At 44.3% G+C, this 27,994-nt stretch overlaps 2 protein-coding genes across 4 annotated transcripts in view; one reads left to right on the forward strand and one right to left on the reverse strand.

The window, feature by feature from the left end:
* On the forward strand, positions 1-27,202 carry UBXN11 (UBX domain protein 11). 3 transcript variants are annotated; one of them, XM_082231736.1, is made up of 15 exons: positions 1-90; positions 2,108-2,201; positions 2,601-2,638; positions 3,401-3,505; positions 6,529-6,629; positions 8,516-8,570; positions 9,105-9,184; positions 9,647-9,761; positions 10,657-10,868; positions 15,856-15,933; positions 19,255-19,378; positions 20,706-20,809; positions 21,980-22,047; positions 22,681-22,827; positions 23,873-27,202. In XM_082231736.1, exons 2-15 carry the CDS (start codon positions 2,137-2,139, stop codon positions 24,030-24,032), a joined length of 1,452 nt encoding a protein of 483 aa, XP_082087862.1. In that variant the 5' UTR covers positions 1-90; positions 2,108-2,136; the 3' UTR covers positions 24,033-27,202. The 3 variants fall into 3 exon arrangements, with proteins under 3 accessions (XP_082087862.1, XP_082087864.1, XP_082087863.1); XM_082231737.1 differs by lacking the exon at positions 1-90 and adding an exon at positions 119-316; XM_082231738.1 differs by lacking the exon at positions 15,856-15,933.
* SH3BGRL3 (SH3 domain binding glutamate rich protein like 3) overlaps positions 27,080-27,994 on the reverse strand; it is a 5,064-nt gene continuing 4,149 nt past the window's right edge. Inside the window, exon 3 of the mRNA XM_082232239.1 lies at positions 27,080-27,992. Within this exon, the coding sequence (XP_082088365.1) occupies positions 27,927-27,992 (66 nt within the window). The 3' untranslated portion in view covers positions 27,080-27,926. The remainder of the gene's footprint in view (positions 27,993-27,994) is intronic.

The raw sequence follows: 27,994 nt of genomic DNA on the forward strand, positions 1-27,994 counted from the left end.
TCTCCCTCCAGGCTCTGGCTTGGAGTCGTTACCTAGGCAACCGAATGTAAACAAGATGGCGCCGCCGGCCTGAAGCCTCAAGATGGGCGGGTGAGTCCCTTAAACTGTGAAGATCAGGCAAACTGTTAAAACGGGTCGGGAGGCTGCTTTTCATCCTCACAGGCGCGGCTCCTACCTAATTCACCCAGGAACCGGCGTTAAGTCTCTTGCAGCAAAAACACTGCAAACCTTCGTGGCACTTTAAAGACAAATTATGCCAGCCCACGTATTTTACTCAGAAGTAAGCCCCACGGGATTCAGTAGGAATTTATTCTAGGTAAGTGGGTAAAGGATAGCAGCCCCCACAATCCTGTGGACATGCTTGCTCAACATCCTTGCCCCACTTAAATTTAATGAGGTTTTCTTCTCTGGTAAGTGTGCAATCCTTTGGCTGCCACCCCAATCCTCCTTACTAGGGAGTAAGAGTGAGACTTACTGCTGAGTAAACATATACTGTATATAGGTTTGTGCTATTAAACTGTAATCCCATGTGCATGAAGCGGGGAGCTTGTGGTGCTCCCAATGTCCTTGGGCTTCACCTGCCATCGGCCCCAGCCTTAGGATCCAAATCCCATTGAAATCAGTAGGCTATACTGCTGAATGAACAGGGTTTTGCTGTGGAAGATTCATAGGTCAGAAGCTTTCATGGGCTTCCTTCAGCCTTCTTCATCAAATGCAATCTTTCTCAGTGGGCAGATATGAATTGTATATTTTTGCACTCTGCAGACTCACAGATAAGCATAAGAAGAGTTCCTCTGGGTGAGACTAACAGCCCATCTAGTCCAGCTTTCTGCTCACACAGGATGTCTTTACACAAGCAGGACATTAGTGCAACAGCACTTGCCAACTTAGATTCCCAGTTTCCCAGAAACTGGGATTTAGAGGCACACCACCTCTTAATACTGGAGGTGCTATATAGCCATCATGATTAGTAGCCACTGATAGTCTCATCCTCCATGAGTTTGTCTGATACCCTTTTAAAGTCATCCAAGTTGGCAGCCAACTGTGGGAATGAATTCCACAGGTACAACTTTAACTATGTGTTGTGTGAAGAAGTACTTCCTTTTTGTCTTCTAGAATTTAACTTCATTGAGAAACCCCTGATTCTCGTATTACTAGAGAGGGAGAAAACCTCTATCCACATTCTTCACACCATGCATGATTTTATATATTTCTACAATATCACCCTTTTTCTTAACTAAAAAGCACCAAACATTGTAACCTTTCCTCATAGAGGAGTTTCTCCAGTCCTTTGATCATTTTAGCTGTCCTTTTGTACACCTTTTTCTACTCTGCAATATACCCTTACAGTTTTCTTTGTGATTCCTTTTCTAATGATCTACCACTTACATTGCAGGTCTGGCTTTACTGTACAATATCTCCTCCTCTCCACTGCCCTGTATCTGTGTGTATGGTATGATATGCCACCTGTGGATAACACTTCATGCACCTAACAAAATGACCCCAAGTCCACAAAATGTTACGCTCTGTGTTCCTTTGCATCTGGCCACATAATATTTGGTGCTTTCTCCCCAGATATTTTTCCAGTGCTGCCCCTCCATTGTTATTTTGGCACATTGGTGCACGGCCCTTTCCTCAAGGAGCTCAGGCTGGAGTACATCTAAAAAAATTCTCATTTTGTGCTCACAAAAACGTGAGATAGAAACAGATGCAGCCATATTTGTAACTGACTTTAGTGCTCTATGGGCTGTCAGCCAGATTCAGATGGTATTTCAGTTTGGTACTAAATCTTACAGTCAGGAGTGCGAAGCGTTTCTTTGGCAAAAGATTGTATCGTTGTAGTTTACACATTCCTTGAGCTGGCCTTGCAATTGTCAAGTCAGTCATGTGGATGGATAGAGTGTTGGCCTAGGTTGACCCCTCACTCCATCCAGTGTGTTTGGACTGTGAGTTCAGAGATGCTGTAGGAGTCTATCACATCTTCAAAAATTAGCAATGTGCAGAGATGTGTGCATCATATAGATAAACCACATGGGAAATTCTGAGTTGCATATGTATGCCACAAATTGTAATGCATTTCTATCTCTCCTCCCCCCCCCCACCTTAGAATTTAAAACTGTAAATTCATGGTAAACGATGACGTCTCCTCTTTCCTCTCTGGGGAAGATTCGCAGGATGCCACTCCAGTTGCAGACACCAGGGTAAGTGAGGGCTCATTCATACAACCACCTGGACATGTGGGAGCCACAGAGAAAACCAGGGCCTGTTAGTTTTCTAACAGAGAATCCAGCTTTCAGGTTCATTCCAGCATTGTACGTACCTCACACCAGAAGTTGAAACTAGGAACGGTTCTATGTGTTTACAGTGTAGTTATCTAGGGGCTTTGTGGCCTTTACTCACATCACGCTCTTGAAGTCACTCTTTTCATTATGTGTGCTCATATCAGAAAACCAAAGGGCTGTGGCATGACTTCCCAACTGTGGTGTAAAATTGCAAGCATGCTCTTTATCAGTTATGTTTGCAGTATACATTTACATGGATTATCATTGATTTCTTGCCTGTTTTATAAGTGACAACTCCTGATTTCTTCTGGATTTCAGAAAAAGGACAGCACCTTTCAAAGAGAGCATTCAGAATGGTGAGTGGTAAGATCCATGCCATTGCTTTGTTTACCCTGTTCCAAATAATTATGTATATAGCAGTGTATGATCTTTCTAATTTCTCATCAGTTCCTACATAAACTTGTGGATTATTCTTTCCCCTTTACAGGCAAAGAATTAGGCTGAGAGTGTATGAAACCTAAGGCTACCCAGGAGTCAATGGCAGAGTTGGAAATTCAACTGTGCTCCAGTCAGCTGGCTGTGAGATGGGGGTGCCTGTTGTCTTTACAATCCTTGCTTCATTTGGCTGTGGTAACTAATGAGGCTCAGGGCCTCCCCCTCACCCCCCAGCAGTTACTCAAAAAATTGTCTATGTTTTAAATATACCATTAGAGATATATGAGCATTTTTACTAATTCTGAAAAAAAATCTAGTAAGCTGCAGTTTCTGGGTGCTATTAATTAAAGTGGAATAACTCTAGAGAGCTCTGGATAGGTTCCTCAGGGGAAGTAGAAGATGTAGTTAGTCTTGACAGGATCTTGATGCAGGATCTTACATTGAAAGTCCACCAGCTTATGTTGATCTAGAGATTGGCTCACTTTTTTTTTACAGCTTACTTTACTTCTTGTCAATTAGCCTTCTCAATGGAAATTGGTACAGTTGGCAAGTCTAGCTACTTTGTCTCCTCAAGGCAACAGACATTTCTGCTTGCACACACATACACATGCGTACACCCACCCACACAGCAGAGGAAGTCCTTTTTGTGCTCCTCATAATGATTTGATCACTTTTGTTCACAGAGGATGAAGCAGCAATGATGGATGAAATCCTGGGGCCCAGAGCTCAGATTCCAATCAGCAGGCCTTCATGCTCAGATGGAACTGCAGAAAAACCAACGGCATTGGGTATGAGTGGAAGGGCTGGAGATGAGATTGGTTTTGGGTAATGCCTAACATCAGTCATGCAAATTCAAGGTCTGGGATGGTAAAGGCCACAGCACTTTCCACTATTTCCTGTTTTTCTGTTTCCGTAGCTAACTCAGACATTGTGTGCTCTATGTTCTCCTTACAAGGGCTGTTTGCCTTTTGTGGTTCCTCATGTATAGATCACATTGGGTAACTGGGACAGAATTTGAATTCATGACAACCTCAGCTTTGAGTCTCTATTACTTCTAGCACTAAGGATAGTGGAAATACTTTTGAAAATGTCCAAACTCAGGGAACTCTGGTTAGTAAGCATGCTGGGATAATAAACCATGCTTTAAACCTGGCTTCTCCAAACTAACCATAATTTAAACTAGGGATGGATAACCTGTGACCCTCCAGATGTTTCTGCACTATAGGTCTCATCATCTTTTGCCATGGTGGCTGGGACTGATGGGAGTTGGAATCCAGTAAGATTTGGAAAGCCACAGGTTCCCCATCCCAAACTAATAATAGTTTTGCAGTTTGTACATAATGGGGAACTCTGGTAAGTTTGAAATTAAAAGCAGAAGCTTTAATCTCACCCTACAGTGTTTAGCATTAAATCGGACAAGATCCAGTGTTTTTCTTTTCAAGGTTGAAAGCCTTGTTGTTCGTTGTGTGAAGTCACACAGGTTCTACAGGAGTTTATTTTAGTATTTTTTAAAAACCTGCAGAACCTGCTTTTGACCAGAGGCAACAGTGGGGCAAAACAAAGATAAGTACATGTTGTGGGAAGCAAAACCTCCCTCCTACTTGTTTTCAGTTCTCTTAAAACCCATTGTCTGCCTGTAGCCTAAGTTTAGAAAGAACCATGCATACTGAGAAAGTGTGTGCAAAATCTCAGCACAAATGACATTGATTTGTGTGATGTAGTTTGATTGTGTGATTGTAGTTTGATTGTGTGATTGTAGTTTGATTGATTATTTAGAACAGAGATGGGGATCCTTTCTCAGCCTGAGGGCCACATTCCTGCCTTAGCAGCCTTCCGGGGCCACATGTCAGTGGTGGCTGGGAACAGAGACCAAAAAGGGCAAAGCAATCAACACAAAGTTTCCCTTTATACAGCAGGCTAGTTTTTACACACACCCCTCTGTAGCCTCCATTCAGGCCTCATCAGAGTTGAAGGGCACATTCCCGCTCGACAAAAACATTCAAGGAGAGTAGGGCTGCGGAAGGGTGTGGTTCAGAAAGAGCCTCAAGGGGCCTTGATCTAAAATATGAAATTGATTTGCATAGAGTATGGACAGCATTGCTGATGAAGATGTTTTTGCTCCCACGCTAGGCCAAGTGACCCACACTAACGTTGCCTCTGAGATTAAAGGATTTAGGTCCTTTAAGCGGAACTGAATTCTGGGACCTCACACATGTCTGTCCAATAAGCAACACTCTTCTTTGCCAGCATCAACACACTTTGCCACATGCCAGTGAAGCCACATTTACAGAGTTTTCCAAGTTCACCCTCTTGTTTTTTTCTGCCCATGACAAATTCTGCGCATAATTTCTGCTTCTTTTCTTAACCAGGCCCTGAAAAACATTTCCTTTTATTTTTAGTTAATCAGGTGACTAATGAACAGATAGAAACCCAAATGTTCATGCAGCACATTTAAAAATAAAAAACCTCGCAGCCCACCAGAAGGATTGGGGGAGGGGGGCTGATGCCTGAGTCAGCAGTGCAACAGCCAGCCTGCACATCTCTTACTTAAGTTGAAAAGCCAGGAGTAAACAAGATTTTCTCTGTAGATGGGGGATAAAAATTAAATAAATAGGGGTACTCAAAAGAATTAAGATTGTACAGCTGGGCAATGTAGGATCTATGTCAGGACAAATGAAATTCTGTAACCTGTATAAGTTATGGAAACAGAACTTTTGCATAACTTATTTTATTTTGCATATTTTTCTTGCACTTTTAAAAACAAAGTTGCATGTTTTTATTCTGATTTTGCTTGTCACAGGGGTTGGCAAGGAGCTTTTCAGGGCACTAGGTCTCGATCTCCAGCCACCAGAATTATTATCCAACCACCTCTCACTTCAACATGCCTTGCTCACTTTCAACCATATCTTTGCAACCACAAGGTCTAGAAACTTAAAAAAGCACCAAAAACCAAAAGCTGAGTCTCAGGAAACTGAATTCTAGGTCAAATACCTGTACATTCTGTTCTTTCTCTTCATTCCTTAAGAATCAAGGCATACAGTGGTACCTCGGGTTACATATGCTTCAGGTTACATACGCTTCAGGTTACAGACTCTGCTAACCTCGAAATAGTTCCTCAAGTTAAGAACTTTGCTTCAGGATGAGAACAGAAAACATGCTCCGGCGGCAGCAGGAGGCCCCATTAGCTAAAGTGGTGCTTTAGGTTAAGAACAGTTTCAGGTTAACAACGGACCTCCAGAACAAATTAAGTACTTAACCCGAGGTACCACTGTATATGTGAGTTGCATCTAGCTCCAGTTGTATCCATTCCTTCTTCTCTTTCCTTTTCCGCTCTTTTGGGTATCCAGAAGGAGGAAGGGAGGAGTGACAGACTAAGTTTATGCCACGGTGAGGAACATTGTTCCCTGGCTTCCTGTATGTTTTGATCCTTCTGAGTACAACATAGAAAATCTAGGGTGGTTGGCAATAGCCATATTCCCATCCTAGAGAGAGAGAGAGCATCTACAGATGTGTGCATTTGTGCAGAGAATCTGTGGAAAATAGAGTTTACCACCTACCACTGAAATGTCAGCCTATGTCTGGGATCCAACATAGCTGCACCTCCACAGTCTTCCCCCATTGGTGACCCAGATACTAGTCCTCTGTTGTTTCCCCCAAGGATTTGGGCAGAGAGCCGACACAGACGACATACCAAGCATTCTGGCCCGGTGCTCCATTTCCAAGGAGCACAACATGCCATTGTGGGGTCGGCATCTCGATAGAACATTTGACACCAAATTGTTCTCACGATCTGTTGACTTTGTGCCTTTAGGGTCTGCTCCCAACGATATGGAGCTGATGGCCTCCATGATGCAGAAGATTGCGTCCTTGGAACAGAGCATCAAGAGCCAAGCACGGGCAATATACCACAAGGTGAAAATGCCAGGCTTCAAAGGAAGTGCATTAGCGTGGCAACAGTTCAAACTGGTCATAGTTGATCTCAGAATCATGCTAAGATTTTATTTATTCAAGTGTTTATTATTTAATTATTTTTTCCTATATTGCATAAATCCGTCTGGGTGGGTGGGTGTCTCACAACATGGTATGCAAAAAAATCTGATAAAATTACAATCTGATAAAATTACAATCATTTACACTATGTATAGTGTAATGGGTATGAGTTACTCGTGCGTAAACTGGTGCCTTTCTTGTTTAATTTGCCTTGTTAAAACTTTCTGACTGCACAGCCTCTCCTCATGGTGGCTGCCTCAGTCACTGGCAGAATCCGTCAGTGGGCGTTTCTTGAACCTCTTCCAACATAAAAATTGTTTGACACCCAGTCTCCTCCTCCTCTCACTGCGCGGGAGTCTTCTGCGCAGGGAAGGCGTGGGTAGCGGAGGACCTGGGCTCTCCTCACTGATGTCCAGTGAAGAGTCCTGGAGCCCTCTCTCCACTTCCCCCGTCTGCCTCCCTTTATCCCCGGTGTTGCGCTGATTGGCTTCCCCCTCTACTGAGCTGTTTCTCCCCCTGCTGCTGGGTCCTTCGCCAGCATCATCTGGGATACTCCCCTCCGCCTCTCGCTCCGATGTCAGTTCCCTGACATATAGGCTGCCTTATAACAGAGTGATCTGTGATTGGCTAAAACAGCAATTTTTTAAAAAGCCATATGGGAATAAGAATGCAATGCCTCAAGTAAAAACACACCAGATAAGGACAAAAATATACATTATAAAAAAAAAACAGATCAGAAGAATAGAGAAAAACAATATTGAAAGAAACATAGCGTAATTTTAAAAGCCTTGGAAAATGAAATGTCCTTGCCTAGTGTAAAAAAAGAAAAGAAAATTAGCAGAGCAATCCAAACCCACAATCTTCTGCTTTTGTCCCTGCTGCACTGCTGAAAATGCAAGCAGGCACTGGCTGTTGTAGGCAGTATCCTTGCTGGCGGTCAAGAATCTTTGGATCCTAAGCTGATCCAGATACCAGCAATGTTCCAAATTTAGACCCCTCTGGTACACCATCCTGGAGCTGTTGCAGCAGAAAAAGGGGCAGGGGAGGAGGATCAAGCTGCCCTCCATCTCCCACCCAGGACAGTATAAGTGGAGGGGCTTCAGGTATGGCAGTAGCTCCAACTGTTCTGCTTACAGACTCCAAAGAGTACAGCTTACCTGAGGAGGACATTCCACAGCCGGAGAGCCACGATGGAGAAGGCTCATTCACTCCTAGCCACTACCAGTAAACTCACAGTGGGAGGAAGGATGGACTGATCAGTCTGTTTCTGATCATGTGTGTTGATTCATAGCAATATATGAATCCTAGAAAGTATAATTTGTTAAGGGCGCTGAGAGTTGTTATTCCCCTCACAGAGCTACAATTCCAGAGTTCCTGGGAAGAGGGATTGATGGTTAAACTACTAGGGGGATCACTCTGCAACACAGAAGGGGACACCCTGCAGATACCGTCATATCTGAAGGCCTGCTTCATAACATGAAGAAATCTTGCCTTTATTGTGGCAGCACCTACTCTTTGGAACCCCATGCTCCTACATATCCTACAAATGTATTTTTAGGGTCTGTTGAAGACTTTCCTCTTTGAGCAAGCTTCCAGAGTGGAATCTTATCCCAGTCAACATCTGTATTGGTTTTGAATTTGGTTTCCTATATATGCAATTGTTCTGCTTGTATTGATGCAATTATTTTGTATATGATTTTATTCTGTTGTGAAATGGCTTTGAGATGCTTCATAGGAAGCAGTTCATATATGACATGGAATTAATAGTGACTGGTAATAAATTTTGCCTTTTATATTTGGATCTGCAGGATAAGAAGATCGAGGAGCTTGAGGAGCAGATAAAAGTCCTTAAGAAAGGAAAAGGTAACATTGTGGCACATGTCTCAATGCTGCTTCTTTTTCTCTTCAACAAGAGGCAGGTGCCAGGTTTTGCTAGACTTGAGGGATGTGTCGCTGAAGGGCAGCCTCCAGGCCACAGCAGGGTGTGTATGAGCATGTGGAGAGAGCAGCTTTCGAGGCCTCACCATAATGCAGGTCATGTTTTAAGCTCTAAGGCAGTGTTCCCCAACCTTGGGCCTCCAGCTGTTTTTGGACTACAACTCCCATCATCCCTCGCTAGCAAGACCAGTGGTCAAGGATGATGGGACTTGTAGTCCAAAAACAGCTGGAGGCCCAAGGTTGGGGAACACTGCTCTAAGGCACCAGTAAGTCCAGAACCAGCCAGAATTGCCCATTGGAAGGGCGTTCGAAGGTGAAACACTAACCTTCTCTTCCATTCTGAGTCAGAACATTAATTTATAACAGAGACTTGGATTATTGCTGCTCTTTGTGCAGTTTAATATTAATCAAAATGAGGAACCCCTACATATCTTTGGGTGTGTTTTTTTCCTCTGCAAGCTGAATCTTCTTGGGTGAGCAGAGCAGAGGAACTGGAAGTGATATGCCTTAAGTTGCAGCATCAGGTCTGGGAAATGGAGGTAAGATTAATGGGAGAGAGAGATTATTATTATTTCTCTATGAATCTGAGCTTAATTTCTATTCATTCTATGGGTGGCTACTGGGTTGGACGTGAACAAGAGCCTTTGAACCATCCAACCTCTCACCATGGTTCCAGGCAGAAATGGGAGGGAGGGGAATCTCTCTTTTGCCTTTTTTTTTACTCCTTAACACAAGGAGACAATGAGAAGCGGGGGAAGTAAGATCTCTAAGTTCTGGTTGCCCTCAGGTCTTCCAGATCCCCAGGGTTTGAATATGAGTTGGGCTCTGAGGAACTTTCACATCATCCTTATTTAAAATTGAATTAATTGGGTTGCAGCCTTAAATAAAAGTTCCTTTTGGGAAAGTAGCAATTTTATTTTTCCTTCAGCATTTTTCTATTCTCACCATTGGTTAGGCTATCATCCTTCCTGTCTAAATTGTCCCAATTTCCCCCTATGCAGCTGTTTCTGAATGACTATGGATTGATCTGGGTTGGAGAAGGGACAGACTCTTTGGGAGAAGTGGCGGCACAAAGTGATGAAAGCAGTGAGCTGTCAAAGCGTTACTGGAAACCAGGTTTGCCGGGACAAAAGACTGCCCTGTTTTAGATACCTTAAGACAACAGAGCATGCTTTACTTCCATTTAGACTGTAAGCTCCTTGGCGTAGAGACCAGTCTTTTCGTTTACAGAACTCAATAATATGCTATGCACATTGATGGCATTGTATACATCATAAATTATCCCCATTGTCATTCATTTAATAACCTTACAAATCAGCATTACCAATATTCTCATAGCAAATAATGCAAACTTGTCAGGCACAAGTGGTTTTGGAAAAAAAGTTTTCAATTTATTAATTTTAATTAAACTGTTTTAGTCGTACCATAAGCCAGTTTCTGAAAGCTTTTGCCTTGAAAAGCAGGGCATAAATGGAGAAAAACTCCTAATAACTATCCTGAACCTTGAGGTATCATGTACCCTGCTTTGCAACACCTAGATCACAAAATCCATATTTGTCCTTATGGGTTGTACACAGTGTATGACTAAGTAACTTGTTACTTTAGCACAAGGATTTATGCTTGTGCAACAGAACTCCTCCCTCTCCTTTCTGTTTGTATTCCCCAAATTTGGAATAATAATAATAATAATAATAATAATAATAATAAATTTGTTCTTGGGGGTTTCCCCAACCCTCCAGAGCAGATTTGGGGAGGGCACCGGGCATGTCCAGGAGGAGGAGAGGGTAGAAAGTTCATTTGAACAAGCCTAAGTCCTTGCACTAACAGAGCAAGTGCATTGGATACCACCCTATGTAATCCAACACTAATAGTTGAAATATTGTCCTATTGACAATATTCCTCTATTACTTTGTCACGGAAATTGCTTTTCTTGATGCTGGAAAAGATTTTGCAGTTAAAATGCAATGTTGAGAGTTTCCCTTCCCCTTAGTCATTTCTCCTTTTGTCATAGGTGAATCCATCGTTTCAGAAACCAATTTTGATTTAATTTTTGCAAACCTGAAAGATTTAAATGCTTTGGCTGGGGAAGGCATGTCCCAAATTGAGCACACGGCAGGGGGTGCTAGGCTGAAGCAGCTGGACTCAATCCCCCTCACCTTCTATCAAAATGGGATTGTCATGTTCAAAGGGCCTTTCCGGTCATATGAAGAACCTTCCACGCAGGTATGAATCAATACTTAAAGAAATTTAATCACCAACTGTCTGGTTGGCTGGCAGGTGTACCCATAGCAATGGCTACATGATGACAAAGCAGACATTCTTGTGTGTGTTTCCTGATAGCACAAAATCCCTGCTTTCTGCCCAGAAATAAGTTATAGCATTTATGACTCCTTCCATTTTCTCGTAAGAAGCCTGATAAGACGACGAGATTATATACAGTTATGCATAATTAGGGCAGTCAAGGTTCAGTGGAATTGCACTCATTCACTTTGGACGGGTGCAATCTTCTCTGAAAGCTAGTGCTCAGAGCTTTGACTGGTTCTGCTAGTTTCTAGCAGAAGCTGGCTGTGCATAGTGCTGATTGGCCGACATCATGAAAGCACATCTCCCACTCTCTGCAGCAGTTTTTCTTGTCTAAAAATGATTGACTTGTAATAATAGTAATAATTTGGCACAAGCATAGACCAAATTGATGCTTTTGCAAGGTGCTTGACCTTTTTAAAAAACGAAAGCCTGCCTGAGGCATGGGTGAGGGGAAAACGAGAATAACCATAACTGGATTCAGATGCAATACCTATGTAATGTGACGGATTTTGGGCTTTAACATTTCAGTGACACCCTGTGCAATGCCAAAATTCGGCACCTCCTGCCTCTTGCCATCCATTATTTACCATTGTTGCAGCTCCCCCTGGGGAGCCCTCTCGGCTTGGCGCCCAATGTGGGCGAACTTGTTGTGCTCCCCTAAATCCGCCTCTGATGTGAGGTGGGGATGATGACAGCCAAGCTCTTTTTACAGTAGAAAAATATATATGCTGCCTTATGCTTGCACATACATCTGTATGCACCACAATTTTCAGGAGCTCAGGTGGATGGTGAAGTGGTAGGCTACTAAAGTTTGCTTTCTCTCAGACTCCAGCTTATTGGCTAAATGGGGAATCTGATCACCTAAATCCTAACAAACCAGAATCAGTGGCTTCTACAAAATCATAATCTGGGTAAACATGGGATAGGCCATCTCAGGCCCAAGGACCAAATGCTGTCTTCTAGGCTTCCCTATCTGGCTGTCAGAACTCTCCCAGACCACACACTCTGTCCCTAGGCCACACTGCTCACTGGCCCTTCTTCACACACACCCCCAAGTGTTTTTGCTGTGCTGGAATGTGTCCATGAACTCCAATGCCTGGATGGAGAATAGAGAGGGCTTTGGGAGTGTGTGTTGAAACTGGTCTCCTGTACAAATGATGAAATTTATATTTCATGCCCTGCCCACTTTTGCCTCTGGCCCCACCCAGCACTGACATGTGGCCCTCAGAAGATTGCTCAGAAGGGAATGCGGCTGTCAAGCTGAAAAGGTTCTCCACCCCTGGAACTGAGAAGTAAATCATGAAGAATTAGGGGCTGGGGCAGGAAGAGTATAGCAGGGAAGAGATAAAAGAGAAGGAAGGTATTGAACCTTGCAGGGTAGGGACATGGTGAAGGAAGCAAATAAAGATTCAGAGCTGCAGCATAACCAAATTCCCTTTCCACTGCAGAGGGCAGAGGAAAGGACTGCCAGGACGAGTATTCATAGTGATCTTGAAATAAGAGAAACTATTTAGCATCTGTCCATGAAGAGACAAGAGATGAGAATTCAGTCTCTCCCAAGGGAATTGTTCTATTAGGCTGGAGTGGGCAGGAAGTATACTGTGGCCCGTTGGCCCACTTCCAGTGGGTCGCTTAGTACCAGCTGGATGCTGAGATTCTTGCAAATAATGTTGGGCTAGATAGACTTTGGCTGGATCTTGAACAGTATCTTACGTTCTTAAGTGGGAGTGCGTAGTCAGGGTCACTGAACACAGATCTGGAGCATGCACTCTTGCTTTATAAATTTAAAATGTGCGATTGAACCATGAGATTCATCTCATTTTTTAAAAAAGAAAAAGGTAGACTACAGAATCCGGGAGTCATCCTGCCCTGATCTAAGGCGCTCCTTCAGAAACACGATATGTGCCTCCTTGAAAGATGCTACCAAGGCTCTTCAGGCCCACGTTAGCAGCATTTCTACGTGCTGCTTGAATATATTCACAAATCACACAGAAAGATGGGTTGGGTGAGCAAAAGGGAAATGAGGGGGGTGAGTGCAGTACCCTCTCCTGCCTGTGGTCTGCCCTTGCCACAACCCCTTTCTCTGGGGTTTTTACTTGAAAATTGTATCCTGCATCCCTCTCTGTGTATGCGATTGGCACAGTTTCAACCTGAAGGAAGTGCCCCCATCATGCTTACTGTGGCCATCATTCTAGAAATGAGTTACAAGTTAAGGAGGAAGTAACGGAAAGCAAGAATGAGCACAGGGCTGTTCTGCTTCTGACTTTGAAACCATTCCAACTTCCGCCCTCAAGCACAAAGTCCCACCTGCTGCCTCTGCAACTGTTTGAAAGTTGTCCTGTATAACTCACACATGGGACCTTTCTGTTTGCGGCCATTGCAGCTCCCTATGCATAATGAGCAAGCTGCTGGACTCTTCACCACATGTAAATCCTTGAATTTTGAACATCCTTCTTCAGCCCCCGCAGAGATGGTTTGCAGCAGCAAGCCGGTTGCCAGACTTTCCTCCCAGTGAATGAGTCAACTATTGGCTGAACATTTAAAAAAAGCAGTACTGTGTATTTTTGAACACTCAGTTTTGTAACTGCCCAGTCTCTACAATTTTTTACCAGGAGAAACCTGTGGTGAATAGGGAGTAGGTTCTTTTCTAGCAGATGCCTGAAAAAAGCTTGATTTTCCTTTTTTTTAAAAAAAGTTGATAGTTCTTATGGCTGAAGAGAAAGTTTAAGCTTAAGTCTCAGTCCCTGTGAAGGGAAGACATGGAGTCTAGTGACTCACACCCTCTTTTGGGAGAATGTACTTATTTTTAAGAGACTTCAGGCTGTACTCCAGTTTACACAACTTTCAGACTTGCACTGTGTGGGACTGTGTCATAGAGCCACATGTAGGGTACCCAAACAGTGTCTCATCTGCAACCTGACCAGGCCAGATGGCTTAGCTTCTGCAAGGTAACTGGGCCATGTGCCTTTAGATCATACCCTAGTACCTAGCTTGGTCTATATGCAAGTGTTTTCACTTTACAAAGATCTGAATGGTATAGGTGAGCTATGTGGAAGCCAGGGAGGTCTGTAAGCAGAGTGCTGGATGTGGGCCTGGCTTCAAATCTGACTTTTCATAATAGGCTCATTGTATGGTCTTGGGCAGATCTCAGTGGCTTCCATGCTGCATCTGTAAACATGGGGTAACAACAATTAACCTTTGTGGTGGTGGTAATGATAAATGAAATAAGGGAAATGAGCTGAGTAAACCGAAAACTAATTTGCTCTTCAAAATTATCTTCAAAATTATTTTCTGAGCATTATGATGTAAAATGTTCCCTGGCTGTTCCCTGAATATTTGATATCAGTATTCAGTGATATTAGATAACTGACAAGGACATGCAGTGAGATTTAGATGTTGTGTTTGACACCTGCTAGAAAGGAAAGCTGTCTGGAGATACCTCCAGATCTAAGGATGGGTCCCCACAATATGAAATAGAAGGCTGCCCGCCTCCCCAAATGGCAGCCCTGTATTGAGTTCCCCCTGACCACCATCCCATAACCTTTGCTGTATCCTGGTATCATTATTCTCAGCATTAACCAACCCCAGTTGATGGTGTGAGGATAGGGAAATATGCTCAGCTTTGTGGTTGTACCCCAAGGAGGAGGAAGTGAAACCCGACAGTGTTATGACCCAGACTGCCAGCAGCACCCTGAACACTGACTTGGGGAGAGTAGATAGCTGAACCAGGAAGCATTGATTGGGGCCCTGACGTAATCTGAGTTCTGCCATCAAGGCCCTTCTAAGCCAGGCATGCCCAAATCTGAAATGTTTGAGCCACTGACCCCCAGTGGCTGCAGCTCCAAGGTCAGACACCAGCAACCTAGTCTCAAATGTGCCTCCAAGCCTGCTCACCACAACAGGCAGAGGTAACGGAGTGTCAGGCTCCAGGCAGAGGACTGTCTCTTTAAAACCTATCACCCTCTTGACTAAAATGTGCTGGGTCATCTTGAGGTGGAGAATGAAATCAAGGAGGCGTCCAGAGCAAAGGGCTGGTGGGACCTGGTTTGTACCTACACTCAGGCCCAAGGGCTATAGCTCAGTTAGCACCAGCAGTCCTTGGAGCAAGTGGTCTACCCCCTAAGACCTGTGGCTCTGATCTGCCTGTCAGTCCCCTGCTTTTGCTACCTGCTACAGACCACTGCCAGAATTGCTGCCACCAGATGCTCCTGTGGGCTCATGCTCACCAAGACTGGGCACTCAGAGCTGCCTCCCAAAATTGTAGTCTGCTTCTTCCTTATTGTGGGTTTCTCGTCCCTGAACTGTTTTGAATTTGAGCGACAATTTCTCTTTCATATTTAATATTTTGCAGTCAGAATTGGATTGGTGAAATGGGGGTTGTTGGCACATTTACATTTCTTTATGTGCATTTTTTGTTTCACCTCCAGCTCTGGTAAGAGAGTATTCTGTAAATTGAAATAAATGAGAGGTATTCCTTTATCTGGACAGCTTATTGTGGTTGTTCAATCACCAGACAGCCCTGGGACCTCTACTGTGCTATTGCACCCTTAACCCTGCCCTCCTACTCTCTTAGCACCTGCCAAAGCCTCTGTTCCTCCCAGTGTTTATTTTTACTTCAAAATTTTATTTTATTTTATTTCATGCTTTTTTGGCATATTCTTTTCTGGCTGTTTGGTTGGTTCCTTTTTCCATTTTTATCTTGATTCGTTTTAATTCTGAGGGGGCTGTAGGTTTTTTAGTTGTTTCAGTGTTCTGAGCATCACCAGTTGTTCATCTGTGAAATTTGTATTTTGTGGTTCTCGTGATAGTCTCTTAAACTGGTCCCCAGACCCAAAAAATGTTTAGGGGCACTACCACCCTCAGTATAGAGAAAAATCTGACTTGTGGGCCCTGCTTGTGGTTTCAGCAACTCCTACGAGATATCATGGACGGTTACTTCCCTTCTGAGCTGCAGAAGCGTTACCCAGATGGTATCCCATTTCAGGTATGCCACCCCCTGCTCTCCTACAGCTTCTTGTTTACTGAGTTCTTCGTTTGCAGAAGTTTCATTTGCTTATCAAAAATGTGGTCTGAAGTTAGAGCAGCTCCATTGTTTAAGCAGAACTGAGAACCTCTCTTTACTCTAAGCAGTTATAATGTTTTTTCCTCTTTCAGGAACTGATTGTTCTATATATGAGGAACTAAGAGTGCTTTTTGCTTAAAAAAACTGGAACACTTTTCAGTTCTTAAAAATGGAGATTCCCTCCTTTAAAAAAAAAATATTTTCTGCGATCATCATTGGTTGTTCTGTGTGCAGTAATAGATTATCACTGACTGTGTGGATGAACATTCTCTGGAGAAAATGAGTCTGTGTTTCATTTTGAGACCCAAGAAAGGAAGAGGAATGGGAGAAGAGAGCTCTCAGGCAAATGGGAAGAATAATAGGACATGATCTCTGAGAAAAGGGCAGACCAAAAAGCCAGAAAATGTTAGACAAGATGTGGGGAACCTGTGGATCCCCAGATGTTATTGGACTCCAGCTCCCATCAGCCCCAGCAAGCATGATCAATGGTCAGAGATGATGAAAAGCATACAGGTGCAAGTTACCACAAATTAAGAAATATGTTATGTTCTGCAAAATGACAGTGCCTGAAAGTGGTTATCATATTTGGTAGGCTTGTCCCCAAGTTGTGTTTGCTTTATGGAAAGTTGAAACTGTGATAATAAATGATCTCCTGTTGTGCACAAATTCTTCTTTTAGATTATGCCCAATATTATACAAGGCAAGTAAAGAATTAGAGATTAACTTGCTATAAACAGCCAAGTTCGAAAAAGCATGTGACTGGAAAGTTGCCGCTTCATCTATTGAGAATTGATTAGAAGAGGATTAAATATATCACTTGTGGTAAAACCTAACTGATTAGGGGGCCATACTAAGCTCCCCGAATGGTCATTGGATGTTGTGGATCTCCCTCTCTCACTACAGAGAGGGAGGTCTGCGAGTAGAGAAGGTCTGCCATTGGAGACCTTCTTGGGGGAGCCATGGAAACTACACTAGGTAAAAGGTAAAGAATCCCTGGATGATTAAGTCCAGTCAAAGGTGACTATGGGCTTGCAGTGCTCATCTCGCTTTAAGGCTGAGGGAGCCAGCGTTTGTCCACAGACAGCTTTCCGGGTCATGTGGCCAGCAGGACTAAACTGCTTCTGGCCCAACGGGACACCAGGACGGAAACCAGAGTGCATAGAAACGCTGTTTACCTTCCTGCCGCAGCGGTACCTATTTATCTACTTGCACTGGCGTGCTTTCAAACTGCTAGGTTGGCAGGAGCTGGGACAGAGCAATGGGAGCTCACCCCCATCTGTGGGGATTCAAACCGCCAACCTTCTGATTGGCAAACCCAAGAGGCTCAGTGGTTTAGACCACAGCGCCACCCACGTCCCACTCTATTAATGCTCTGATGCAACTGAGGAAAGGGTGTGTGTTGGAGGCAGATTGTGGGAGGCCCTAGCTTCACAGGATACAAGGCCTTTTGTTCCCTGAACATGCCCTTGACTAGGAAGTAATATTACACTCTTGAAGCTGGTGTAGTTCTTTCCTTTTCCATTGAAACCAGTTGCAGCAGGAATGGGGGGGGGAGAGAAAAAGTAAACAGAGAGGGACTGCCACCCATCCTTTGACCAGGCCAGTGCTAGCCCAGGGGTGCTCCCTAATAAAGTGGGGCCATAGTCTCTTCTCCCACCCCTACCACCTTCCATGGGATTGCTATGCCCTTCTGTTTTAGAGAAAGAAGGGAAATGAGGAAGTCATTTATCAATAAACTATTTTTAACTTTCTAGCGTAGTGTATTCGGGTGGAACTACTGATACAGCATTGGTCTGATCCTTGTCAGCAGAAGTGACTTATTAAGATGGTGTGTTTGCTTTGTTTGGAGGCAACTGGAGCAGTTTCTTCCAAACAGGTGGGAGGAAAGTGTATTGCTTTCTTGCCCATTATTCGTAAGTAGGTGGAGGAAACTGTGTTTCTTTGTTCTCATTATTCATAGATGAGTGGAAAATGTTTTACATAAAAGAGAAAAGAACAAGAACAAGGAAATGTGGTCTGGGGTTTCTGAAACCAGCCCCCATGAGGCTGCTGAAGGGAAGCACCTGCTCCCTTTCCTTTTGCAGGTGAAGTGTGGGGATTGCCAGAACTGAACAGTCAGTTAGACTCAAGCAGGGAAGAGTGCACAAGCCGCAGGGTCCAAATGTTAGCTGGGGCAGAGGATCGTCTCCAGAGGATCATACAGTTAGAGATCCAGAACACGTGACAGCTGGGCCTCTTTGGCTTCATATACCTTTCTTGTTTCCCATTTGCTCTCACCTTCTAGTTTCTGAGAGATAGTTATAGAACCAAGTAGTGATGTATTTTTGTACGGTACTATGCTGGGTTGCCAGAGGGAATGTCTGTGTGTCATGGGAGAAAATTCACAGCACAAAGGAAAGTAACGCATTATGTAGCAGGATAACCAGAAGCCTTTCTCCCACCATGCTTATTTTCAGAGCACATGCAGAGTGTTTTTTCTATATGTGTGTGTTTCTTTCTTTTTCTAGGATAATGTTTCAAATATGCAACCCACTTCTTCTTCCCAAAGCCCAGATTGGGGCAGCCTGGAAATGAGCTGCCACTTGATTTTGTGGATTGCATAAACTGGCCCCGAGTTTGCTTCTGGATTTTAAGTGGTGGCTCTCCGATTAGATTCATATAGCTTTTCTGATAGAAGGAAAGAACAAGGGGTGGGGCCCTCTTTTCTTTTATACAGCAGCTGGTCTGGTAGAGGCAGTGGCACATCTTGGATCATTGAGACTCCTCACACAAACACATTGGTTTATGATGGCTGCAGAAAAGGCCTTGCTTGTGGTGGCTCCCAGCCGAGGGTTGTATCCAACCTAAGTTTTACTCAGAGTAGTCTCTTGAAATTACTGGACACTACTTAGACATCCCAGTCTACTCATGAGTAGGACTAGATTTGAATACAACCCTGAATGTTTTGCTTTGAGTGAACCCTTTTTGACCCACCTCTCTCCAAGTGTGGTTTATTGAGTTTTGATCAAGCATTGCCAGCTTGATAGGCAGTGCCACTGTGGCAACTGTCCTGCTGATCAGGTTGAGGCATCCCTGCTGACTGATCATTTGTTTTGCAGTTTCTGCACAAGGAAAGGATGACTTCTCTTCCATCCTCCATTTGTCACTGCTGCCAACATTTACTAACACTTCCTTGCCTAACACTGAACTCTGGAGTTTGGGGTTAGGTAGGGCATTGAATAGCAATACGGGTCTCTTCCATAGGTCACCGACAAGAGAGACACCGTATTTCAGGAGAGGAGGCTGCAGCACAAAAGTTTTCCAGGCCAGGGCCACGTCATTGGCCTTGCCAGACCAAGCGGATTAAAGGAGACAAATGAGATACCAGGTGAGATGGTGGTTAATGGTGAGTGTAGGAAGGACCCTAACTCAGCAGCAGTATTTGCCTGGCATGCAGAAGGTCTCAGGTTCAATCCCCAGCATCTCTAGGTAGAGCTGGGAACGGTCCCCTCTCTGCTGCATAGCTGCTGCCAATCAGAATAGACAGTACTGATGGACCATTGGTCTGACTCACTATAAGGCAGTCTCCTATGTTCTCGTTCTTCTTTGTTTGATTTCCTTTAATCTCTCTCTCTCTCTCTCTCTCTGTGTGTGTGTGTGTGCGTGTGTGTGTGTGTGTGTGTCATTCAGTGTTTTAAAATTCTGGTCCTCAACTTATCTCATTATTTTCTTACAACCACTCAGTTAATCATGGCTCCATTTCATGTATGACAAAACTTTTGACATTGCATTGTGTTGAATGACATTTTGTGTTATATGCTGCTTGTGATGGAAAGGACCCTTTGTTTTCCCCCACCAGTCAAACATCTTGACAAGAAGAGCTTCAGAAAGGCTTTTTGGAAAGAAGTCAATTACTAAAAATGAATGAATGAAAAAACAATGTATATACTACTACTAACAACAAAAATAGTGTAACATGCTGCACAGGGGTGGGGGGTGAGACAAAGAGTGGTTTCCAAAGTGGCTTACATCAGTAAAAGGTACGATTCAGAGCTGATGGCAGGCACTGTAACTAAATCAAAACAAGACGCAGGTCCAACCCTCAGGCTCCCAAATGAAAATGACAAAGAAAAGAGAGTGGAGTAGAGGACAAAGACAGAGGAAGATGATCCTGTCTGCCAATGCCAGAAAGGAGGGATGAGCTGTGAAACAGGCATTTATATTGACTGTATACTAGGCTGATCTCCCCTTGCTGGCTTTCTTACCTGATGAGAAGTAGCACTTTGGCCGGTGGCAGAGATGGGCTGTGCTTTGGTCAGTTGTCAGTCAGTCTCAGCAAATGGCTTGGAGCTCTTTCTTTTAGTGGCTGGCAACCAGAGAGTAATTATCTCTCACTTCTCCAGCCACTGGTTGGCAAGATCTTAGTGCAAAGTCCCAGTGTTATGCCTAGGGCTCTTTCTTTGCCTATCTACTAAAGCAGGTGTGTCTAAAGTCCATTTGGGGGGCCTAATCCAGCCCCCTGAATGGTTTAATCCAGCCCCCGTGGCAGTTTCTTTCTTGGGGTAAAATCCAAAAAAAAGCTCAACAACCTCAACCCTAAAAAAACACATCTCAACAACTTTGGTTGGCCCACTTCATCAAATCTGGCCCTCTCTGAAAAAAGTTTGGGCACCCCGTACTAAAGCATTTACTCCCACAATCCTCTGTTATGGCAGGTCCTAAGCTCACCATGGAGCAGTTTTTGAATAAGCTTCCAAAGTCACGGATTCAAGATGGGCAAGTGATCGATATCCGAGGAGAAATTAAAAAAACCCTCCAGGTAGGATGCAACTCCTTCTCCAGCCTCCCTGTAATGGGGTTTGATTCTGGGGTTCCTTCTTCTGGTCAGCACTTCTGCTAATAGCCAATACTTTGCAGCAGTATGGGCTTAGGTACCATATCCCTACCTAGAATCCTTCTCCCTACCAGAATTTAATTTCATGACCAGGATGTACCAAAAGAATATAGGATGCACATGTGGAATACCTGCCCTTTTAGGGTTTCCTTCCTTGTCCACCTAAAGCCCAGCACAAATGATACACAATGATAATTGTTCCCCTTCTGCCTTCATTTTGAGAATCAATGCTGACATGGTAGCCAAGCTGTTTTACTACAAAGGAATTTCAGAAATAGACTGGAAAGAGAAGCTGCTGAATTGCAACTCATTACCAAACCTAAAACCATGGAGAGACCTGGTTTGAACAAAGACATTGGATTCTTATCCCATTATACATGACTAAGCCATTTTTCACCTTCTCACCCCTTGCCTTTTCCTGTAAGACCTATTACAGTCGTTAAGAGTCGTCAACAGGCTCATCTCAGCTATCTGCCAATCTCCCATTCCCACCACCCTTCTGAGTAATACCCCTCCCCACCTTCTCACTATATAGAAGGATCTGGCAACTTCTGTTTCAGTGTATCTGAAGAAGTGTGCATGCACACGAAAGCTCATACCAAGAACTAACTTAGTTGGTCTTTAAGGTGCTACTGGAAGGATTTTTTTTTATTTTGACTATGGCAGACCAACACGGCTACCTATCTGTAAATGGTAGCCAAGGTTAGGGGAGAAAGCACATCTCTAATCCCAAGTATCAGAAGGACAGGAAATTGGGGTTCATATGGTCATCTTCTCACTTCCCCAAAGGCTATATATTATTGGCATTCAAATAGTGCCATCAAGCTAGTGTGGTGTGGTGTAGTGGTTAGATTAAGGGTTGCCAGCCCATGGGCAGCTTCCCCAGACTCTGAGCTTGGAGTATGAGCTGAGTTTGGAAGTTTTAATTAATAGCCAAGGACCCAGGACCAAACCCTTCAGTTCTAAACAGTACAACAAAAGACAGCTTTGCTTCGTCACTATGTTTGGATGTGCTGAGATGAGCAGGGCAGCTGATTCTGTTTACATTTCTCAGGACAGTCAGATTTTGACACAGATTTCCTCCTTTGGTTCCAGGGCTCAGGTGGAAAAAGCCACGAAGTGATTGTGGTGGAGACCCCTAGTATTACAGCAATGAAGAAGAGGTAAAAAAGAAAAGGCAATTTCCTCTCTTCACATTAATGGCTGTGGCATCGTGCAGTCTCCTCACGCTGCAGTGCAGGAGGGGGAACCTGCAGCACTTCGGATGTTGCTAGACTACAACTCCCATCCTCCCTGACAACTGGCCACGCTGGTTGGGGCTGATGTGAGTTGGAGTCCAGCAGCATCTGGAGGGCCACTGTAGCACTTTCTTTCACGCTGATGCCCTTTATTCAGAGCTGCATGGAGAAGTATGTGATTTGGGTTCTCATAATTCACCTTTGACAGGGGACAGACAAGTCCCTTACTCACCTGATTCCTTGAGGGTTTAAGACCCATCAGCTGCCTTCACTTGGTTTAGCTGGCCAGTTGAAGCCACTTCCTGGGGTTTGGCCACTGTCAGCTTCTAGGAGCCACAGGTGAGAACTGAGTGCACCAAAGGCGGTCAAACTACTGCACAAACTGTCCCCCACCAGACATACTGCTCCTTCCTTAATACCCCATATGGGTCGAACATGTTTCTGCATGTTCTGTTGAGGGAAATGAGGGGCAGATGGGGCTCGTCAACCTGGGAAGGTTTCCCCACCCTCTTCAAAGAAAGCATTGTCCCTTCTCTAACCAGCTTTTCTGATCTTCAGGTTGGAAGGGAATGAAAAAAAGAAGGCCTCCAACCCCAATGTCGCAACTCTTCGGATAAAGTCAGAGAATGGGGAGAAGACCTATATCATCAAGATGCCATTCACTGAGACCATCGGAGACCTGCGCCAGCATCTTGCCCAGAGCAGGTAGTAACAGGGATCATTCTAGCAGATAATCTTTTGTAGAAGTTTCTGGACCTTAAACTCCTGATTCTGCAACTAACATCAGCAACAAAAGTCTGTGCTCACTATAAACAGATAGGGGGAAAGTGTGTGTTTTTGCTTAATGTTGCCAATTTATTCAGATTGATCTCCCACCTAGGACCAAGCCTCTGCAATGCAATATGGGGAGTAAATGTTTGAGGGCGAAGGGCAAATAATAAACACTTTCGGGGTTATGATTGACTTTCAGGTTATTGGGGAGGGACAAGGTAGGAAAGATTCCTTGGCTTTGGGGGAGTTGATCTATCCCATCAAACAGGCATCTAGGTTCCTTGCTCACCTTCCAGTTAATTTTTCACCATTGTGTATCCTACTCCTCACTATCTGCCCTTATTTCCTTCTGGTTTTGACCTCTGCTGAGTTCTCCAGTTTCTGCCACAACTCCATAGTGGAGTTTGTACAAGGAATAAATAAAAGTGCCTGTGAGATCACATACCACGTCAGCTTCTTCCACTTTGGCATTGCACTTGTATTTTTGGTTGGGGTCATGATACCATCAAAGCAGGTAAGACTACTGCCAAGGGATAGTAGTAGTGAGGATCCTGGAAAATCGTGCCATAGGCACTGTTCATTCCATGCCCAGTATGTGTGGCTGAACCCACAGAGATTGTTATGACCACAGGAAACAGGGTAAGCTGCATTGCTCAGATGTAGAGGTACTAGGGATCATGCAAAGAATATTCATTCTTGAATGTAAGGAGCCTCTCTAGAGAATAAATTGAAGTGCGGTGTTCTGCTGTCTTTTCCTTAGAGAATCTTCCAGTGGTATTATTGTCTAGGTCCTGCGGTGACATAGCATAGTTTCTGAAATGCCTCCCAAAGCCAAAGCAACAAAGATGCTGATAAATTTAAAACAATTATTCAAAAGGTGTATTCAAATTTTAAATTTTTGCATTAAACAAATTATTTGCATTTGAATGTAAAATTCCAAATCAGCTTGCTTACAAGCACTATTCTGCTCATTTCCTAGGGGAGAAGAAATGGAACCTTACGAGATCATCAGCACTTTTCCTTATCGAGTGTATAACAACAACTTCATGACGCTGGAGGAGTGTGGGCTGGTCCCCAATGCCTCACTTCGGCTGCAGAAAAGGGCCCCGTCAACCAAATCACAAGGGCAACAAGTGTAATGGTTTACAGTGGATGATTCATCAGGCTTGGCTGCCACTCAGCTAGGGAGTAGTGTGCCTTCTTCAGGAGAGCCTGTGCAAAAATGACATCCTCTAGTCAGAGAAACAGGGAAAGACTGACCTTTCCACTTACCCAAGCTCCAACCTTTGCGGCTATTCTCAGCACTCCAGTCAAAGGAGAAAGCCGGGGTTGGGGTGTAGTTGGAATACTGGGCATAGACCCTCCCTTTGTTACCCAGCTTGAGTGGGGCTTAGCCCCAGGTCTAGGTTATCATTAGCCTCAGATGGATGAAGAGACTCTGGCCCTTGTAGAGCTCTCATCAGAAACACCAAACCCTCACTCCAAGAAAGAGCACACAGTTGGGCTACTGGTGCTAGCATGAAGTTTCCCTTTTCTAAGCTGCTGCATCACCAAATGAGCGCCAAGTCCCAGACCATGCACTGGTGCACACCATGTGCTTGATAGCACCCACCCTGTTCCTTTAGCCTACAAGGGACTAAAAAATGGGGTTTACCAACTAGTTGGTGGGGTTAGGGGCACCTGTGATGCAAGCCTGTTAATTCATCTAATGCAGGGGTGCAGAAACTTCAGCCCTCCAGATATTACTGAACTGTAATTCCCATCATCCCTGGCCACTTGCCGAGGCTGATAGAGTTATGGTTCAGCAACATCAGAAAGGCCCATGGTTCTCCACTAGTTCTAATGGGAAAGGGAGATGAACATTTCTTGCCTTTCCTGAAGCTGAAAAGGACCTGTGCACCCAACCATTGAACTTTGTGTGGCCACAAAGGCAACTCAGCCACATATAAGCTTCTTTTCCCCTGTGCAAGAGGCTAAACAGGGAGTCCCAACTTCAGCCAGCCCATACACTGTGTGTAATGCCCCAAAGCTTAGTGAGAAGTGCCTCCCCACCACCACATAGCGTGGATGCAGTACCAGAGCAGCCCATCCCTTGTCTTTGGCAGGAGTGGGGAGTCTTTGTCCCCCTGGATATTGCTGAACTACAACTCCCACCAGCCCCAGTAAGTCTAGCCAGTGGTCAGGGATTATGGGAGTTGCAGTTCAGCAAATGCTGGAGGGACTAGGTTCCCCACACATACACTCTGGCTATGGCCAAACATGGATGTCCTGCAGTTAAAAACCAGCCAGTGTATGGGAGAAATTACCTCTAGCAGGTCTCTTTTGAGGCCACAACAAAACACAGTTAGTTTCTCTTGCTCTGGCGAGTTATATGCAAAGCTGACCACCTTAACAGCAACCCACCTTGTTCAATACAATGTCCCTTGTTATTGTTTCCCTGTTTGCCCAAGGCTTGCAATATTAGGTAGCGAGTTCTCCCACCCCCTAACTGATCTTTGTAGTTGTTCAGTAAAGAGGGCCTTGACAGCCATGTTTCAGGGTGTCATTCCCTACGCCTTCTGGGATGGAATTTGCATGTTTCAGTGATCAGTCCATGTCAAAACCTCCCTTCCTCCAGAAAATTAGCTGACCAGAGAAGGGTTTTAAAATAATTATTAAGCCACAATTCTGCTAAAAAGTGGTGTACTGAATGGGCTCAGCCTTTTTTTTGACATGGAGGAAGGACTCAAGCATATCCAATTCCTCTTCATCCCCACCTTCTTAATTGTGCCCAAGTTATGAAGTTGTACTGTTCTGTGAAGACACCAGATGCTTTTTCTGACCTGTTAAATTGGTTCTTAGTGCTTACTAATCCATGACTGCCTTATCTACTTAATTGTTACTGGTTGCATGCCACAAGGAGAGATCTCCAAAGTTTGGGTGATCTGCAGCTTTTCAACAGGAACGCCAATGCATCTGGCTTTCCCTCTGCATAACACAGCACCTCTCACCCCTAAAATCACCAATGCCCAGGAGGTCCACAAATCTCAGCTATTTGTGCTCATTGTAAAACTCTGCCTCTTCTGATTTGAAGCTTTGTCCTGAGTCTCCACAGCCTAGCACCAATACAGAAACAAGACCCCAATCTCCCCTCCTTGGTGCCAAACTGGGAGATGAGGACTACTTTCCTGCCAGACTTAGGCCCATCTGCACTATATATTTAAAGCTGTATCCTGCCACTTTATACTGCCAGGGCTTCCCCTAAAGAATCCTGGGAACTGTGGTTTGCTAAAGGTGCTGAGAGTTACTAGGAGGCTGCTATTCCCCTCACAAGGCTAGCTTCCAGAGTTCCTTCCCTCTGGAGAGGGACCAATTGTTAAACCACTCTTGAGTACTGAGCACTGAATGCTGAATGATTGATGGGGAAGAATAAAAAACACAAAGCCTGGGGAAAGTGGGAACATGAAGGCATATCCCGGAAAAGAGTATGCTGGCTGGTTGGCACCCTGAGCATAAGGAACACACACTGCAACATTTTGTTGCAGTTCCCATTTGCAGTCTCAAATTAAGAAGAGCTCAAATGAGTAAGCTGACATTTTACACCGGCTTACTGCCTTCCTCTGTGGGAGGTGAGGAGAACTCCACTTAAAGAAGTAGTGCATGATGAGTTAAGGGCCTCTTCTTGGTGATCACTATCAAGGGTATTTTTCCCTACTAGCACCTTCTGCATGGTATTGTTTTCACTGGCAGGTAACCCCACACAATGAATGAATCAATCTTGCCACTAAATAGACAAATCGCAACAAAGCCTCCTTCCTAGAGACAACCTGACTGTAACTAGAAACAATTCAGTGATGCCACAGCTCCTATCATACATCCACGGCAAAACAATCCTGGGTTCAGTTCAGAAGTCTTTACAATTTACGCTTTTGTGATACATCCACTTCAGTTATTGAGGAAGGGTGCAAGGATACTATTTTAGAAATTTATGGGTATTTGATGCAACTGTGCTCAAACCATCTCAATATAGCCTACAGGGCTCTGCAACCTGTCCAACGCTTGGTCCAGGAACAAATCGTTTTGTGCTGAGGAATAGTAAATGTGATCAACCCAGCTATTAGGAAGGCTGGAAAATGGATTTCTGAATCAATAATCAGGATGGTGCTCAACTTTTATCTTCCAGTTAAAGATACACACAAAGCCACAGTTGAGGTTTTTAGCAACATTTAATAGCATCTCAAATGAGATGGCCATTTTTACAAATTTTGCTTTTAGCAAGGAAAAAAACCTGAAAATGCACTTGGTCCATATTTGCAAAAAGCCAGTTGTTGTTTTTTTTTTAAAAAAAAGAAAAAGTGTGAAACAGCTGATGCAAGAACAGACCTAGCATTCTATATACGTCCCATATGAGTTGGGGTGGGAACGCACTAATGGAGTACAAGATCTGCTCTCACCATCCTCTTGGAAACCGCTTTTCCTAGGAGAGTCTGAGCTGCACTGAAGTAATTTTTAAGACACACGTACAACCTTACCCCATCTCTCTGTCAGAAAATGAAATTTCAGCGCATCATCTTGTGCAGTACTTTTGCATTGGTATATAACAAAGTAATATTAATTATAGCAGACGGCTGCTGCTCTCATTTCCTGGGTAGGAATGAAAGAGGAAGTGTGGAAGCCAGCATTTGCAACTGGTTATAAGACAAGAGGCAACGCCTCCCCTTGTTCTTATCTCAAGGGCAGGCTCGGCACAAGGGGTGGGGGGAGGAGGTTTGGGGAAAGCTCTGCTTTCCAATGTCCTTGGACTGGTAGATTTCTCATCCACAGAGGCACGAGGAGCAAGGCCCAGCAGCATTCAAAGGAATGTGCAAAGTGTTTCTCTTTTTGACCATGCTGAGAGGGAAGCAGGCAATGAAAGGGAGCTGGAGAGGTGTCTGGTCACACAGGGCCAGGCTGGGGCTGACAAGGACATAGGAGGTTGGGTAGTGATCCATTTGGAATGCAAAGTCCAGGTTTGGGGTAGGGCAGAGGGTCAAGGGTCAAGGAACAAAGCATGCTCAGGCTAGCTTGAGGAACTCCTGCAGGGTCTTCTGTTCCACTGCTTCCACAAACAGTTCGTAGTCCT

Source organism: Podarcis vaucheri (assembly GCF_965113315.1).
Source record: "Podarcis vaucheri genome assembly, chromosome: 7".
In the NCBI taxonomy this organism is placed as follows: domain Eukaryota; kingdom Metazoa; phylum Chordata; class Lepidosauria; order Squamata; family Lacertidae; genus Podarcis; species Podarcis vaucheri.

What these genes read in the sequence shown, in the direction of transcription:
- UBXN11 (XM_082231736.1), top strand. Translation starts at nt 2,137, where the DNA reads ATGACGTCTCCTCTTTCCTCTCTGGGGAAGATTCGCAGGATGCCACTC. An exon ending in CAGATGGTATCCCATTTCAG is followed by an intron (nt 15,934 to 19,254) that starts GTATGCCACCCC and finishes TCTCTTCCATAG; the next exon opens with GTCACCGACAAGAGAGACAC. An exon ending in GGAGACAAATGAGATACCAG is followed by an intron (nt 19,379 to 20,705) that starts GTGAGATGGTGG and finishes CTGTTATGGCAG; the next exon opens with GTCCTAAGCTCACCATGGAG.